The sequence below is a fragment of the Falco punctatus genome, assembly GCF_963210335.1.
Source record: "Falco punctatus genome assembly, chromosome: Z".
Lineage (NCBI taxonomy): Eukaryota > Metazoa > Chordata > Aves > Falconiformes > Falconidae > Falco > Falco punctatus.
Genome location: NC_137586.1, coordinates 77,921,737 through 77,940,398, shown reverse-complemented (window position 1 = coordinate 77,940,398; position 18,662 = coordinate 77,921,737). Strand labels below are relative to the sequence as shown.

The window sequence follows — 18,662 nt, the reverse complement described above, 5'->3', positions numbered from 1 at the left end:
TCCAACTTGCAGGAGACAGGGTCGGAAGAAGGATCCATAAGCATAATCCAGTTTGTCTGCTGCACTCTTGTGTTTCAGAATACATTGGGGAATACTATCAATTTTGCAACAGTACATGACAATAACAGCTGTCACTAAGAGTTGCAATATTAAAATACCTGATAAGAGAAAGTTACTGAGGATTTCTGGGCCAAACCTTTTTGCACCTTTTTGGGCTCTCTAGCAGAACAGCAGTGCCTCTGCATTAACAGAAGAAGTTAGAAGGTGCAGACATAACAATAACTAAAGTGTGGAATATCTGAAGGCCAAATTTTGAGATGCCACATTTACATCTGACTCCTTTTGACAACAATCAGAAAAGGAGAGAGCTCCGCACATCTCAGGATTTGGCAAGGGCCCACCAGCTGCATTTTCAGGTTTTAATGCTTTGGGCAAAATCTTCATTTTAAGTAGAGAAATGCATCTGCAATAATTTAACTGTAGTCATCACAATCAACAAGCTATTATACACACAGGCTGTTGGTTGTGTGGCTGTCTGAGTTTGCACAGAATTGCTGTGTAATTCACATGCACACACCGTTCGAAACTCAAATTACAATAGCATGTTGACCATTTGTGTTTACATTTTGAAAATAATATATCTTTCCAACGTTACCTCAACATGCAGAAATCTTCAGACCACCACGTGAAAAATATAGTTGAAAGACCAGCATAATAAAGTACTATTTAGAATTCCAGGGGGACCCATTTTGTCTCTGTACAGGATTCATGTCTCTAAACTTCAGGATTCGTCAATTTCAACATTAACACAGGCTTTCACATCTACTATTCAAAACCTCTTTCTTGGGTAACAATATTTAAAAAAGAAAATTGCTGGTATCTTAATGTAAGTCGCAGTCTTGAAAATCACATCTCTAGAAAAAATCTGGGAAGAAACACTAGCAGTAGCATATTTAGTGTCCTTCACTCAACTTTATATGCACACTGGAGTACCCATACACAGCTTCACAGCACCACTCAGTCCTGCCTGGTAATGTTCAGCCTCCCACGATGAAATTACATAAATTTAAGTGGAAAAAAATAAAAATGAAGATGGCATAAATATTTTATATAAAAGTCCCACTTTAGCTTCGAACTTTGAGCAGTGCATTCCTGTGCTTCCAGATTAATAATGCAGCAGCACAGGTCACATATTGCTTGTATTTATGTGCACCCAAAACCCCTCTGAAAAAACTAAACAGCCAAGACAGAGCAGATTAGGTTTTGAAAACCTGAATACTTAATTTTCAATATCTTAACTTTTGTATTTTGTAAGATCAATTATATGGTGTGTACCCATACACACATGCACACAAAATCAACCTGAATTTTCATGACAATACTCAGGGAAACTATGGGAAGTTTCAGTTCGTGACAGATAAAATTAATACATAGCTTTAATGAGTATACTATACACAAGGTCTTGTGTTCTTAATTTGCATCAGATGGGGGAAAAAGATAGTAGCATCTATAAATACTGATGAAAATAGATATAGATGAAGTCAACAGTAATATTCTGGCACAAAATATGAGCAGAAGTCAATGTCATTTTAAAGATAAACACGCATTTTTCATAGCAATAAATAATGCTATAAATCCTACCATAGTGGATTGCAAATAACTTCAGCTGAATAAAACTGCATGACATGGGATTTACTTATCCTGTATGTTCACAGAAACAACTTGTTCTCTGACAGCACTCATTCTTGGCAATTTATTGCAGCTGTCAGCAGCCAATTTGTTCAGATTACTGCTATGCATAAAGGTGTAACAATCATGAGGATTTATTAGCTGATTATCGTAAAGGTGACAGTCAGGATCGCCTTCAAAAACGCAGATGATAAGGAAGTTAAATAATTACATGAAGATTAAAATAATTTCACCTTCATTTTGATCTTCGTATTACCTACATAAACTTACTGCAGTATGTGTTTTTAATCACAGGAGTATACTTGCTCAATATGGAAGAGAAATGATTTGCTCATAGCAAAAATGTGAACATTAAATGCACTTAGACTCAACAATATACATACACATACATATGTATTTTTACTTAAAACAACACATACATACATACTTCTGCTTACCAGATGGAGCAATGACTAATACTGCTCATGCAAGTCCACATGCCTATTTGAATGCAAGAAGGCTGCCCCTGTGGCTGCTGGTGCTTTCAGGGGGGAAAAAAAAAGGAAAAAAAAAGGGAACTCCTAGACCTCATGCCTTTGGTCCTGGAATGTCGTTTGTTTTTTAGAAAAATGATATTCAGAAGAATGCCAGAATTTAACCTCCTGTATGATGAAGTTCAGTTCTGGCCAAGCCCAGTGTTTCCTCATAGAGAACAGCATATGATCGGAAACATATTTTCCTCAAAGCTTTTGTTTGATGCCTTTTTCCAGCTTTTAAAACCCCAAAATAAACACTGAAATGGTTCTAGAATTTAATTTTTTTAGAGTATTCTAAGATGGAAGTTCACAAGGTGCTACATTCTTTAAATTCTCATAGAGAATGCACACCACAAACTCAAATGAATTTTACAACCATATGATGCTCAAAGGTGAGAATGGAAATCAATCAGTCAGCATCTCATTTCAGGAACCACCATGCTGAATGCGCCTGGGCACCAAGACGAAGACAGAGCTTTACACTAGCTCTGTGACAGATGTATCTTCCTCCTTCTCTGCACTAGGATGCCATGCACTAGGATGCCATGCTGTTGCTCTCACCCTCTTAATACCTTCCTCCCTCTCACAAGCCACCCCTTCCACTTCCATCTTCCTCCTGTCATGCCACCCCACAGCGAGAATCTCACTTCCATGCCTTCAGCCTTCTTGAACACCTTTCCTTCATCTCCCTGCCCTCAGAAAAGCATCGCAAGCCCAAGCCCTTGCAGTCTAAGCACACATGCCGTTGCCTCCTTGACATCCCCAGCTTCATCCTGGCCCCTACCATGCTCCAGCCTCATGGGTATGATTGATACACGTAGGGCCCACACAGGTCTACGTTCCTGACTTCCCACTTCTTTTATTTCACTGAAGTGCAGCTGAGACAGTGTATCATTCCAGAAGAAGTTATGACATCCTGGTTTGGAATATGGCAAGTTACAGAGCTTAGCACAGCAAGATCATTTCAGCCCAAGACAGCTTCCCGTGCTGCTTTCCAGGAGGAACCTGGAGATTGCCCCTTCAGCCTGGCACCCAGCAGCACTGTTCTCCCACAGCCAGCCCGGTCTGGAACCGCTGAACCAGTTTTAGGGATGGCACTCTTCAAAGAGGTCCCCTGGCAAAGCAGCTTGGCAATGCCTGTGTTGCACGGGAAGTTCTGTTGACTTTCATGTGTGGTCTGCAACCAGGATATGGAGGGCACAAAAACCCAACACTGTGGATGAGAGGTGAGAACTGCTCCTTGAACAAGCTTTTTCTTCTGTTTTCTCATTTTGGTCTGCTGTTTCCCTCAATGAGTAGGATCTCTCCAATCGAGCATGGCTTCTCCCTAACCATACTTCAGCCAGGCAGAACATTTCCAAGAAATAACTGTTTTTATTTGCATTTAGTAAAAATATTCCTATATAATATCTCAACTGCTGCTTGCACATTATTCAAGAAAGTGGGAAGATCAGAGTAAGATCAAAGGGATTACCCTCCCATTATCGAGCAATGCTAGAATACTACAAGGAAGTCTTTTGTTTCCCTTCCATAGCCTCACTATCACTCTCCCTGGAACCTGAATCAAAATATTCAATTTATTATGTGTGCCTTCAGAGCCACAGAACCTTAGTCATGGAGCACAATTCATTCCTGCTTTACAAAATTAATATATATTTAGCGTAACACACACACACACACACACACACACACAGAGGGCAAATCTGTGGTGTCTGTACCAACGTATTTACAGCTTTTAGAGGCAGCCTCGAAAGGAGAAACTGGGAGAGTGAGGTCAATGTAAAGTGAAGCTGTCAGGTGTTGGTGATTTTTATCCACAGTGACTGGAAAAGGGTATCAGGGAGGGGGAATATTAAGACCTATTTTTGTATTCAGATTGAGCTTGACAAATGACAGTTTTTCATGGAAATCTTCGTGAAGAGGAACTTGTTTGCAGGTTGCATTATCCAGAGATAAGGTACGAACAGAAGGTGAAATGAGAGAGTGTCTGAAAGGACAAACTGAAGAGGGATTATACATACACTGACAGCAGAGAGGTCACAAAAATCAAGAGCAGTAAAATTTCAGGAAGAGTACCACTGATTTTGTTAAAATCAGCTGTATACTGCAGAAGCACTACAGATTAGCTTTGTCCAAGGAGCATCTTTTTTGCTATATAAAAGAACTACATCTATTTAGGAAAATGACAGAAAACAGAACAAGTTTCTCCCACTGAAAAATGGTAAAGGCTTCAAGCATTCTTCTTAGAGAGATTTCTAATGCTATCAAACTTTTTGCACTTAAATACAACGTAGAAATCATGTTACTTGCATAATAGCACGTAGTTACTACGAAGAAATAGATTAACACTTAAGACGTACAAATTTTTCAGGTATCTGAAAAGTTACCTAAGCCACTCACGTTGAAGTTACAGACTCTTCTTCCTCTAATTTCTCTTCCTTTAATATCTCTATCACATTCTTATTTTGGTTTGAAGTGTACTGGAGCAAAAATGGTGTCTTTTGTTTTATGCAAAAAAGACTTTATCATTACTGTTAACAGTAACAACGTAAGTACTGTTTTGATGACAGTGTTCTGGAAAATCACACATGAAAACTCAGTGTCACCATCTTTTGGATAGGAAGGTTAAAGTTAAGCAGAAAACAGGAACAATTTACCAAAGTAATCACATGTTGACATAGGACTAAATGATGATGCTACTTCGGAAAAATAGTTACTGTTACCATATGCGCCAACTGGAATCAAGCAAAGGAAAAAATACAGTACAAACTTCAAATATGAACATGGCACCCCACCCCTAGGGTTTCATCATATAAAATAAAATCCTACTGTGTATACTTCTGAAAAGTGGTTTTGTCAATATTAAAGCTGTTTGCTTGCCACATACTCTGTATGGTTTCTGAGTTCCCACAATTTATGGTAGGAAATAAACACAGAATATTACCCAACTGATCTAATTTGATAAAGCCAGCCATTACCCTAAATGGAACAAGGGGGAGGAAAAGGTCAGTGGAAACATAACCACGCTGACAACAAAAGTATATGCTTGGTCTGCAGGATTTTCATTTGTGATCTTAACTACCAAAACCCCTAATTCTACAAGTTAATAGCATCAGTGTCCTAGTGAAAACACCTATGACCAATATTCTAACGAACAATCAAAATATGTCAGATTAATAATAATAACTATGACTATATGGGTATCAATTAAATTATGTGTAAACAAATATCTGAGCTTTCCAAATACCACCTACTTTGTCGTATCTATAAGCACAAGACAGTTTTTTTCCCCCTACTAGCTAACAGTTAATGCCATTGTTATAAAAGCATCTTTCTTCCTCTTCCTACACCAAAATGCAGAACAATTGCACAAATTTATACCATTTCTCGAACTCTTAAGACAGATCCCAAAGATTCACTTTCCCTGAAAGTGAATGAGGTGAATGATCTTACTTCTTTGTTCCAAAAGTTGAGTGTAGTCCTTCAACACTGTCATTTCAGTTACCAAATGGATTAGAAAGCAAGTACATAATTTTGGTCTTATGTGCCTATTACAAGTCACAAACGTTATTTCTCCTCCAAGCAGGATGTTGCCATATGGAACCTCCTGCATCTTGATTATTGCTTTAAATGTGGGATTTTTATTTTGGAAAACCTAAGCCTATCAATTGGTAAAAGCTGCCACCTACTGGTCAACAGAAATTATTTTACACCATCAAAGTAAAGAATTGCATCAAAGCAGCAAACTGTACTGATATTTTCTAAAAAATCCTCCCTCACCTTTAAAAAAAAAAAAAACACCACCAGAACCCAAGAAAAAATGGTCATAAGAAACAGTTTCAATGGCAAGGCTCATTTTAATCATCTGCTCTCATCCCAAGGGAACAAGGCGGCTATAATTGCACAAACCTGCCAATAAAATCATCCTTTTTGCCAACATCTTTGTCCCACACGGTAATATAAATAATTCCACCTCGTTCTTCATAGAGATGAAAGTCAAACTGCTCCCTCCACTGAGGATTCAAAGTTTTTGGCACAATCTGAAAAGGGAGCATAGAGAAAGTCATATTGCATTGTGCAGGCATATGCTTTCTTGAATTGTAAATTTGATCTTTAGAGTCTCCTCAGAAAGTCTTTTTTTCTATTTGCAGTATGACTATCTTAAGCTGTGAGAATTAAAGAACAGTAACTAGAAAAGACTACTGGCCATTCCTCTCATGCCTCTCCCATACAACGGCAACCTCCAAAATCCTGCAACCTGTCACCTTCAAAAGCCTCCTGAACAAAGGATTTACCCTGGGAATGGATCCATTTTTCTGTAGAATAATTATGCCCTCTCCTAAGTGACAGTTAGCTGTAAAGTTATGTGCCTGAGCCTAAGGGAAAACAAAGCACCTGCAATGACAAGTAGATGCTGACTGTAAGTATTTAAACAGAAACAATTATATCATGTCCTTTTTCCTCAGCTGCAATAACACTGGGAGAAAGATGGTACTATGGTTTACTTTCTATGGAATAATACTTCTTTCCCCCCAAAAAAAACCCCTCACTTTGTTTTACTTCCTTCCCTCTGCAACTCAGATGAAAGTAGCTTTCTCAATCATTTTCAGTCCAGTTACTTCTGACAAAAGAAGTAACCTCAATGGATTTCAGCTCATGTATTTCTGACCATGTTCTGCAGAACAGAAAGCTTGCAGATTTTTCCACCATAATGCAAAAGCAGTATTCACAGTAGTCACCTCTATCCTGAGCAAGACTGGGAACTGCCTAGCACCTTCTTGCTACTTTCTACATCCACCAGTTCCACTGGCTTGAAAAAATAAAACACATCAGGGAAGATGAAAACACAGAAAAGTTTTTCAGTCACAAAAGCATGAAATTGGATTTCTTCTAATTTCAGATTAAGGGACCCTGAGGCAAGCAGCTAACTGCTCCTGGCCTCCTCCTCGCTTTGCCCTTTGTCTGGCCGTGTAAACCAAATGGGCTGTCATGGCCACTGAGAGAGGAAAGGTCACATGTGTCGTCGGCAGATCCAGCATCTTCCCCAAGCAGCAATTTTCAAACCAGTAGGGATCAGGGAAATAATAAAAAAAAAAAATAGCAAGGAAGCCAAGCTAGTCTCCATGATCATTCTCTCCCTGATCAATCCTCTCTACGTGTTCAGCTCATACTTACACCAAACTTTAACGAAACTTGCTGTGGGGAAAGTGAGATAAAAGCATGACATGGTTTGAGGATAAGGCCATGCATCCAAGAGGCATCCAGCATCAAGACAGAAAGGCACAAAGGTAGTATCTACTTGTCAGAATCACTCCACATCTCTCCCCTGCCACGAATGACCCACCATGGGAAATGAAAGTTAGCCCAATCTGCATGGAAAATCAGGTGTGCCTCCCTGCCACCCCGCCTTTTTAAGTGCGACATTTTTCCCTATCTTATATTATTTTCTTATTATAGTGAAATAAAAAAGAAACATTTCAACAAAACGACAGGTGCTCCGACAGCTAATTAACACAACAATACATCTCCACCACTATAGTAGTCACACAAACCAAAAAACTGCAGACAGGAACAAAACACTTCCAACACAACCAATGCGCATTTTAGGTCGCAGCTAAAATTACCTTGCTCTTGTACTTCTGATGCCCCAACCGGAATTTCACATAAGGATCACTTCGTCCATTTGCATCCATTGCCTTAAGTTCACGGCCTTCTATTAAGGTAACACTAACTATCCCTCTCCATAGCTGAGATTTTCTGTGCAGGTCTGAAAGTCGTAAGCTCTGGGTCTGAAACTTTAGGGAAATAAAAATATAGATTTAGTTAAAACAATTCCAAAAATTTCCCCTCCATTTTAATGTTCAATTTCATATAACTATGAATATAGAACAACCATCTTAAGCCACTTTAAAGTTATTTGACAGTGCATACATAAAGTACACTACAAAGAATTACTTGGAGAGAAACAAAACTGACAAAAACGCAGGTAATGTCATATGCAGCTTCGGCAGAAGCAAGCAGAACAAATACTACTTAAGGAAATGTTCAGGAAAAAAAAAGTGTTTTCTCTTGCTTCACTTCTCCCTCTGCGGGTTGAAATAACAACATTACAAATAAATGTTACAAAGACCCTTCTATTAGTAGCATATGATTGAATGAACTTGAACAAACACAAAAAACTGTGAGGAAAATGAGATTTCCATTAAAATAATATAAACCTATCATGAGAAGCACGGACCAAGGAAAAATAAGTCAATAAACCCCTGTGCACATGACAGCTATCTCAGCCTCTAAAATTATGTGGTATTCTCAGACACAGCAAGGAAAACTGAATTAAATACCAATGCATTAGTTCAAGAGTTTCAAAAGAAAGACGTTGTAGAGACTCTGATCAGAACTGTGAGGAACCTTTTGGGCTGTGAACACTCAGCCACCAACCGGGGGGGGGTAAAAGAAAATTCACCCACACAAAAGAGATGGCCACAGCTATTTCATCAAGGAACTCCACTGGGGGTGGGAGAGCTGGGGGTTACAAGCCTGAGTAACTGAAGACCAGCGCCAGCTTGCTCTGAGCTACAAGGTACCAGAAGTGGGAAATCACCCTGGCACTCCTGAGGCTGGCAAACACACCTCCGATGCATCTGAGGAGAACGGTTGCCAAAGGATCTCCCTTCCATTCTGAAATTCCACTTGCCCAAGGTTACCTGATCTAAAATCAGAACACTAGAGAGCTAAACAATATTTAAACTTCACAAATTATTCAAATTATTCTATGAATTAATAATAAAAAAAGGCAAGTCTGCATTGTATACTCAACTGTAAATACATAAAATACACACATTTTCTTTATTATGCAACATAGGTTGAGCAACCGAGGCTTAATGGGCAGAGCATCCCTCCAGTACATGAAGGGTTGCGTGGTTGTCTTCATCGCTTGCATACCCCCAGTGTCTCTGTAAGAGGCTGTCAGTGCAAATTCAACTTGAGTCTTTCAAAGGGTAGACACCGCCATGCGAGTGCCCAGGGCAGGAATTTTACTTTATTACCCGGAGAAGATTATAGAAAGTATGCTGGAGTATAATCACTGGATTATCATCTGCACTTACCAGACTGCAGAGAGAAGCGTTACACATGAGGACTGGGACCACTGGTGTTGGAACAAATCTGACTAATGAGCTTTCAGATACCACATTGGCATGTATTTCTGTTTTCTAATGACTGTTCATTCCAAACAGTATAGCTACTCCCACAATATTTCACTGTATTTAATAAACATATCTCTTCCCGAAGTGAAGGATTTGACCGTGGAGAAACCTCTCATAAACTACTGTTTCTCCAAAGGCAAATATGTAACAGTGGAATAACCTTTAACCTAATCTATGACATGAAGCGACAGGGGGACACCAGGAAAGAGAAACTCTACAAAAATGAGGGTATAAGGTGGGAACTCAGGTGCCAGAAGAGACTTCACTTGCAACATTGGAACATTATTAAACTTCATAAATGTCTTCTCAGCACAAATATCCCTTCATTGGGGGTCTACAGTCAACACTGCCAAAGACTCGCCTTGTGAAGAAGTGGTAGGTTTTTTTTTTTCTCCTTGTTCCAGCTTCTTAGAAGGCTTAGAGCAAAAGAAAGACTGACTAGTAAATAATCAAAACTGACTCTGCCCTGCACATAAGATGATGAGAGAGATGAAAGAAGAGACAAAGCACATTTAGGAAGATAGGATGGGACAGAAGCAGTGGTTATTTGAGACTTATTTTGGCAAAGAATACACCCAAACAACAGGGGGCAGGTTTAAGAGTGAGAATCCAAATGATTTCCAGGGTATTATTATGGAAAATAAGCCCAAGTTCACATTTGCAACTCTTTTAAGCTTAAGCACAACTGCATAGATCTCAACTTCACTAATCACAAATGAGACAGTGAATCATTTAGAGAGTACACTTGATAAAAATTCCAAATTTTTTAAGGCTCTTAAAACAATTTGCAGCATTAGAGCAACTGCCACCATATGAAACATGCTGAGTTTTTATGACGACCAGTAGGGAGTTTCATCAACGGGCGTTAATTCACATATGAGGTGGCAAGGCAAGACCCTAAATGAGCAAGCAGAGAGCATAAAATGACAGATGGGTCAGTTGGGAGTTTGCAAGAGCCAGGCAGAAACCCTGAGAACAAGCGCTCGCGTGTTGCAGCAGAAAGCCCTGCTGGGTCAGCGCCAAACCTCTCCAGCCTACGGTGCGCATACAGCTCGCAGGGCCCGGTGGCGCGCAGCCAGCAGCGCAGCAGCAGGGTCCGCATCTCAGTCTGCGAAAGAAAAGCAGCCGCCCGCTAAAAGCAAAGTGGTGTGGGCTGGTTGTGGCCGTTTCTTCCTTGAGGTGGGGAATCAGGACCACAGCGGTGCCCTTTTCTCCCCGTCTTGATCAGTAACGCACAGATCCGTAGAACAGCAAAGGGGAGACATACTGAAAGACCCGGGGTACAGCTCAGTGGAGGTAAAGCTATCCAGATTTCCTCAACACGAAAAGCACAGGCTACGTGGCCTTCTCCAGGAACAATAACTTCCAGCTGCCATTTTTCTCGTTTCCAACGAGACTGAACAGATCTCAGCAGACACCTAAAACACCTTCCTTCCAGTCAAAGCCATCCTTACCCTCACAAATTACAGACACTGACAATTTCATGCAGTGTTTCTTATAGGAAGTAAACTAAATAAAATACAAATTTAGGATTTCAAGCCAAATTTGACAAAAAGCTAATAGGTAAAAAAAAAAAAAAATAATGGGAAAGTAAAATTAATTTCACATTTTAGAGTTCTTACCTTACGTACTTAATTTCACAGTGTGAGACAGGTACATGATGTCTAGGCACATTTCCAGGTATCTAAGCAACCTTCTGTAATCCAGCCCACAGTGAGTTTAGTTACGAAGTCAGAAAGGAAACAGAGTAAAATGAAGACGCGAGCACAGATCTTTCCAAACTTCTCCTGTGAAGGAGTATCTCAAGACTAATTCTCAGATAACCTACTCCCCTCAGAAAGCAGGTAATGCGTACTGCACCCTGCTTCTGCCACAAACCGAAAAAAAACATGGAGACACATGCACATATTTTCATTTCTCTGGGAATAGGTGGGAAGTTACGTATTTCATAACATTCCCATCTGAAACTGCCTGTACAGTCTATATCATGCTAGAATTTGGAAAGAAGGAAGGTCAAGATCTCAGGCCACAACCAACTGTCATTAACATGGGAATATTATTTGCATTCTTGTGCATTTATATGCAGGCATGGAGACTCCCACCTGACATATTGTAAACAAACAAAAAAAAAGGGGTGAGGGGCGGCGGTTGCAGCCTGCGTACTTTCTTTTCCCAAAAAGAAATTAAAATTAAGAGTTCTGCAAAGGAGTCTTTCATGTCAAAGGATACTTAAATCTGCCTGCGAAAGAAAAGCTCACATCTTTTCATATCCATACACTGTTTTAATGTTTCTACTATAGACAGCATGCAAACCCAACATTTTCTCACATGACAAAACCAGCTTTTATTTGTGTTCCACCTATTCTGTCTAAATGAGGGGTAGTGAGAGGTCTAGGGATGCCAACAGCAGAAAATCTTCTGACACAGAACTGTATCCTCTGTTAGATATGATCAATATAGTTAGCCAAATACGATGTCAAAGCTAAAAGATGATCTTATAACATGGCTTGATGTTCTGTACATGGTCACGTATTACCGGGTGGGAAACCAACTAGGTATAGCCAGAATCCATGCACTGTTCCCAGGTTCATCAAGACCATCTTCTTGATGGGCGTATTAACTGCCACGACTTCATCGCTACTTTCTTCAAAAGAAGAGTTACCTTTAGTAAGTACTTTTGAAAATCCCATAGTAATTAAGTTTAAGTTTGGTAACTTTGGGTATCTAAGTGACCTTTGAAATTCTAGCCCACAATGAGTTGCGGAAACCTCACAATCTGCCCTCTCCCCGCCTGGACTCACCTCTTCATTGATCAGCCTTCGCGCCCTGCAAAGCACCGCCTCTCTCACTTGCATGCAAACAGGCTCAGCTTTTACTACATCTCCTCATTATACACACCACTAGGAAACACTCCTCCTCTCCTGTGTCCTCAAACACAAAATCTATTGTTCAAGAATAGTTGAGCAACACACAGAAATAGAACAGTGTGCCTACCACAAACTTATTTAAAAAAAAAAAAAAAAAGTTTTAAAAAGCAAATAAGTAATGCAGCTATATGTCCTGCAGAGGAATGTTTGCCCAAAGAACTACTGTGGCTTAGAACATTTAAATAAAATAACAATTCAGAAAGCAATGAAAGAATGTAGGAAAGGATGATATTCCTTTCCATTGCTGTACAGAGGATGGATGTACAAATGCAGCAGTTGCAGAGTGAATCAAAGCCTGCATTGTAAATGACTGCTGCAAACCTAAGAGAATTCTTCTGCCCCAGTTTCTAGAAAACTTGCACAACTTGGATAAAACATGTAAAATAAAGATGAGAATGTCAATAGACACAGCTGCTAGTTCTATGCACCTTGTCCACATGATGGAAAAAAAATCAAGGGACAGTCACATGCATTCACAATGCTTTTCCTCTACCAAAAACTGCACGAAGGACAACACCTTGCAGAAGTAATCAACATGTAGACACTGAGCTACAATAACACCTTCAATGGGATCATGACAACTCCTGCTTAATGTTTGCTTGTGGCAGCTACGCAAGTTTTGTAAGCGGACTACTACTGATAATTACTGCAATATGAAAGAATATTTACCTTAACTTTTTCTGTAAGCTGTATCTTACATTTTAGCATACTTTCATTCTAGGTGAAGCTAATCTAAATTTCTCTAGTTGAGAAATCTACACTGCCCTATGCCCTATGTGTTTTCAGTGTGACTGCCACGTTAAATCTTTAGGATGTTTGCTCTAACAACTCAATATTGTCACTGTAGTTGCAATTCTGTGGTGCCACTATAGTATTTGTAACAAAAGCTGATACTTTTGCAGCATTTCACACATTTTTGTGGTTTGCTAAATCCAATGATTGTGCATTCCACTTAAGTGCACTTGCTGGTAGCGTGTGATGTGATGAAGGCTGTGCCTCTGTTAGGCACTCACTAGGACTAGCATTTTCTGGAAAAGGGTGGAAATATTCATACAAGGCAATGGTGTGTGGGCAGGAGTTGTCAGAGAGGCTGTGGCAGCATAATCCTAACACTCTCCCTTGTCCTCCTTCCAGCAACTCCTCTTGGAAGATTGGTCGTAACATGTGAAAGACAACAGGTCTCCTGATGATCTTCCCATTGCTCAGGATGACCAGCATCACCACCGCCCTCACACTGATGTGAATGTGACACACAGAAGGACAGTGGCCACTGAGACTGAATGGAAACTCCCTGTGCTTCATGGAATTGTGGGCACGAACCCAGAAAACCCACACCGAAATACCACTCTGCTGTTCTGATTGCAAAACAGTATCAAAACATTGTTCTCACTCAAATGCAAGTAATGCAAACACAAGCCTCACCAAATATTTGCATAACTTTTACGACCAGATGTCTAACAGACAGGTGTATTTACTCTGACGTTTAGTGCTTCTATTCTATTATTTAGCAGCTTTCCATCAGGCACTATTTACAGCTGATGAACTGACATCTAGAACCTCATGGCTTACAAAAGCAAGTACTTTCTCAATTTTAGAAGATTCTTCTTAAAACCCCAAGCCAAATTAATTCTACCTTCTATTTTGAAATTCCACAGAGTTTTGGTTGAAAGATTCTGGTTGAAAGATTGAACTGATTGTAAATTCCTTCAGTTAAGAAGTACCACACAACTCCCTGCTGCTGCTTGTCTTTGCAGTCCTTAGGCCATGATTTTGCTATTTCCACTTCTACCCCTAGTCTAGAAGCACCTCATTGCAGTGGAAAAGCATTCATATCGATTTTAAAACATAAAAAAATGCTTCATAAGGCATCTGATATTAGGAAAAGGCAAATCAGGAGTCACATAAACTAAGTATTTTAAGTTGGACATAAAAGCGTCAGCTAATAAGGCCATAGCTTTTGACACTTCAGTTTGTTCAATGAGAACACACATATTTTTAGAATAGCTTCTAAAATAAATTGAAAAAACCATCAGCAGTTAGGAGCTGAAAGCCTTACATCTCGCAATTATTTTTTGTTTAAAATGTTCATAAATCATATTTTTCCTTTCAAAAGTATATGCAAATTTCTAAAGCTGAATTAAAGCAAAAATAGTTATCTAAATGCATATTAAAAATCAATTTCTTTAGGCAGTAAATACACTCTTTTATCACCATTTGTAATTAATCAGAAGTAGCTTCTCATGACTTTGGGATGACAATGAAATAACCTGTTGCAACCCAGACTAATTCATCTTCATTTCTGGGAAGAATGGACTTTTGGTTCCAGTTTACCAAAGTCACATTGAAACAGCTGATCACACACTAACAGTGTAAATTAAGAGTATTACTAAATTTTAGTGCATTCTAGTATTCCCAGTTCTAAACTCATCATTGATACTACAGAACAGAAGAGGAGGTATAAAAGAAGAGAAGGTGACATCTCTTCCTCCAGATTTTTCTGGAATACTGTGACTTGACAGGGCACAGCAGATGGTTATTAAATATCTTTTCCCCTACTATGTTTGGCTAAAGATGCCAAACCACTTGTTTCTCTTTGCCCTTGAATTAAAGCACACAAAGGTTTTTGTGATGTTTTCTTATTGTGCCATTAATGTAGCAGGTTTAACACAGCGTCTGATCATGTTTGAACTCAATGTAATGGCAATTCTCCCACAGATGTAAAAAGGCCAAGAGCAGACCCTTATTCAGATGAAAATTATTTTCAGTGAAATGAACACTTTTGGCAGAGCTCTCTCTCAGTACGCTTTGGCTAAAAGTTACCATTTTCATAAAAACAGCTTTTCTTAGGTATAGTTACATAGGAAAACATGAGTTAATCTTATTTCTTTGTATACAAATTGTGAATAGAGGCAGTGAGTACATTATTTAGTTCTCTAGGAGTGTAGGATTTGTTGAAATAAACTGTTTAAATGGAATAGCACCTTACTCATAATCTACCTAAGCTGGTCAAAATTTTTCCCTTTACAGATCAGGAAATGCTGTTCAGAGAAAATCAAACTTCGATGTGGGAGCATGCCAATTTCATTAGAACTTAAAAAAACCCTCGAGGAATATAAACAGCTCGGTCAGCCAGTATTAAGGCTTTTGGTCACCCGTCTTCCCTAGGAGTATCTATCAATTTCATATAGGGTCACTAACTCATCAGTACACGGTCTAGTGTACACAGGAGGTACATCAGGGTTCACAACCAGGGAGGACGACTGTTGCCTATGAGGCAAAAATTAGACTGATACCTTTGCATCTTCAGCTTTGAAGACCTAAACTAGTATTGAGACAGAGCTCAACCACTCTCGTAGTCCTGTCTCATAAATTAAGCAGAAAGGGAAGACGTGTTGACGCAAATCAACTTTAATACCCAAATGTTTTCCACCCTGAAAGTTTAGGACAAGGAGGCTCAGGTGCTGCACTTTCCACTCAATTATTGTGTTAAAAATTGGGTATTTTTCTTACTTGAGTAGCACACTGTGTGTGCCCTATAGAACTGACCAGACCCTTTCAGCAGGTATCAGACCATGGTGCTCTCATCTTAGATGGTGTACTTCGTTGTCCTACAGGACTAGGAACACAATGAAGCTTATCAAGGTTCTCAGATGAAAGCGAAACACAATCTGTCACATTCCTCTGGGAATGGCCAGTAAATCTGCATTGTGTCAAGCCCCTCTATGTTACAGCTGAAGTGGGGAGACATAGGAAGTATCTGTAACTGCTAGTGCAGTCCCTGCCCTTACAAAGAGGCTTCCTCCACGCTCTACAACCATCCGTAAGTGAACATCCAGCAGTGGCTGATAGCAAGCCAGCCTGACCACCTACCTAGCTTCACCTGACCCTGTAATGGGTTTGGCGGGGACGGGGCTCACTTTCCCCCAGTGGTCCATGGCTCTCCTGGTGCTCTGCACTGGTGGCTGAGCCTGTGTTGGTAACACAGCAATGTTTCGGCTACTGCTGATCGGTGCTTGCACAGCATCAAGGCTTTGTGCTGGCTGGGCTCAACCCACCAGGATCGTCAGTTTCTCCCATCTTCTCACCATTCATTCTGACCTATTTTCTGCTCACAGCAAAGCTTCATTCCAAATGGATGTGAGCACCTGAAACTTTCCTCTGAATTAAGTATATATACTCACACACACATTTCAAAGGATCACTTTTTTCAGACTCTAAGATACGTATATAAATTGTGCCCAAATTACTGTGACAAAACATAACCATCTGTGTTGTGGGAAGAGATGAGCTTAATTTGCACCATGGGAGATACTGCTAGACACTAGGGAAAAAAAAAAAACCTTTAATGGAAATGACAGTTAAGCACTGGAACCGGCTCTCTGGGGAAGTTGTAGAATATCCATCACTGCAGATTTTTAAGGACAGATTAAACAAACACCTGCCAAATACAGTTTAGCTGTCATTGTTCCCACTTTAGGGTAGGAAGACAAGTTTCCAGGCTGTTAATCCTATCTTCTTCACACCCACCCTGCACACAGGTAGAATTTTAAACATCCCAGACACCTGCAGTTCTGGCAAGTGATGTTCGGTCTGTCCACTGATACTACCTGCCCTGCCACTGGCCTCGTCCTTCCACAGACATTTCTGTTATCTTCCCAGTTCCTTGTTTTGTAATTTTTTTGCCTCCATTTCTCTCACTCAGCGCAGCAAGGATAAAACTTCCAAAGCAAGATCTGTGTGCTTTACCCTGTAAGTGAACAGTACCACCTGAAGCCACTGTCCCTTACCGTTTTCTGAATTAACCTCCTGTAACCATACAGCAAATTGTACAGCGGCAGAGGGGAACACATGATTTTTCCTAAAATATTTACCGGTATCTTCAGATTCAGCCTGCTCTATATAAAATGAAATGCTCTTTGTCAAAGAGCATCCAAAGAAAGACTTCTGCTTAAGTTAATGCAATCAATTAATTGTCAAAGGCAGGTAGAATTGTTTGACAGCTCTAAAAGCATGTTGGCTCTTCCCCTTCCCCATTTCCACGTATAATCAAGGGAAAGTTTTGATTGTGGCTGGAAAATACATTTGTCAGTGCTGAATTATAAATGCAGCTTCATCGACACCAAGTTTAGTATTTATGCTTTTGATTTTAATACCACTTCACATTAAAAAGTGCAAAAAGCAGTAAGATTTTGTCTTTTTAAAACACTGGCAGTAAAGGCATGGCAAAAGTAATGAAATTTCACCATTAGAAGCTAAGAGAGGAATGAAGAGCAAGTACTTAGTTAAAGAGAACATAATTTTTAAACGAGAAAAAAAGAGTGCATTTAAACAGTCTCTTCTATCTTCTTTTATCAGCTTTAGGCCTAGTAATGGTAAAGAAAAAATTAAGCTTTTTTTTTTACTACTGTTTTTGACAGCATTTCACTGTAGACTACCAGAATGACGAGGAGACTAATTTCTAACTCAATTTTATGTTGTCAACATTTTAATAGGCTCCCTTCCCATATCCTTTCCTCAGCTATTGATAAAGTCTCTGTGCTGCAGAGAATTAGTAAATAAGAAGTCAGAATCGATTTTTTTTCTTGTTTTCTTAACCAGAATAAAAAGGAGAAAACAACTCTTCTCAATTAGTCTGCACTGGCTCCTGCTGGTAATAGCGGTATTTTATTTCTCATCACAGTGATAGCTTGCACCTCAAGGATTCTGTAATGGAAATCACTTCAGCAATTAGCACCATTCATCTCACTGTCAGAGGTGGTGTTGACTATTAGTAATAAATTACCTTGCTTGCAAGCTTGGGCTTTTCTGTGCTCCTTTTACACCCAGACTGCAACATCTGCTTTAACAAATTAGATCTGGTACCCAGACAGTTTAGAAAGCAGGAGGGAGGCAGGATGTTTCTCTCCCTCACCCCAAAGAACGAGAGCCATCAGGGAAGCCTGCACCTTCAGCAGAGGAATTAAGGCAAGAAGGAAAACCCACCCTAAGGGAACACTGTGGTGGACAGGGAGAATCACGGACGCAGAAGAGGTCAGATCCATGCAGAGAGAGGAAAGCCATTTTGCAGAGGTCAAAGTTCTTCCAATAGCTTTTCAAAAAGAAAAAATGAAGCTAAGTAATCCTCTGCTTGGTTTAAACGAATGGCTTACTATGCAGATCCTACAAGCACTGTCTCTTTGCTGTGGCACTTGTCTGCTAGCTCACACAATACCTAGCAAACTGAACCCCACCCCCCAGGAACTGAGGCATGAGCACATCGAGGTTATGGAGCAAACACCTGGCTCACAAAAAAGTGCATGAAACATTGAATAATCCACTTCCACCTT

The 18,662-nt window shown here is 39.8% G+C and overlaps 1 protein-coding gene across 5 annotated transcripts in view; it reads right to left on the bottom strand.

Annotated features, from left to right (window-relative positions):
- Positions 1-18,662, bottom strand: part of MCTP1 (multiple C2 and transmembrane domain containing 1) — a 277,984-nt gene that overhangs the window by 122,414 nt on the left and 136,908 nt on the right. For all 5 annotated transcript variants that reach the window (XM_080372351.1, XM_080372354.1, XM_080372352.1 and 2 more), the window contains 2 exons: positions 7,829-7,999; positions 6,114-6,244 (listed from right to left, as the gene is read on the bottom strand). In XM_080372351.1, the coding sequence (XP_080228477.1) occupies positions 6,114-6,244; positions 7,829-7,999 (302 nt within the window). The remainder of the gene's footprint in view (positions 1-6,113; positions 6,245-7,828; positions 8,000-18,662) is intronic.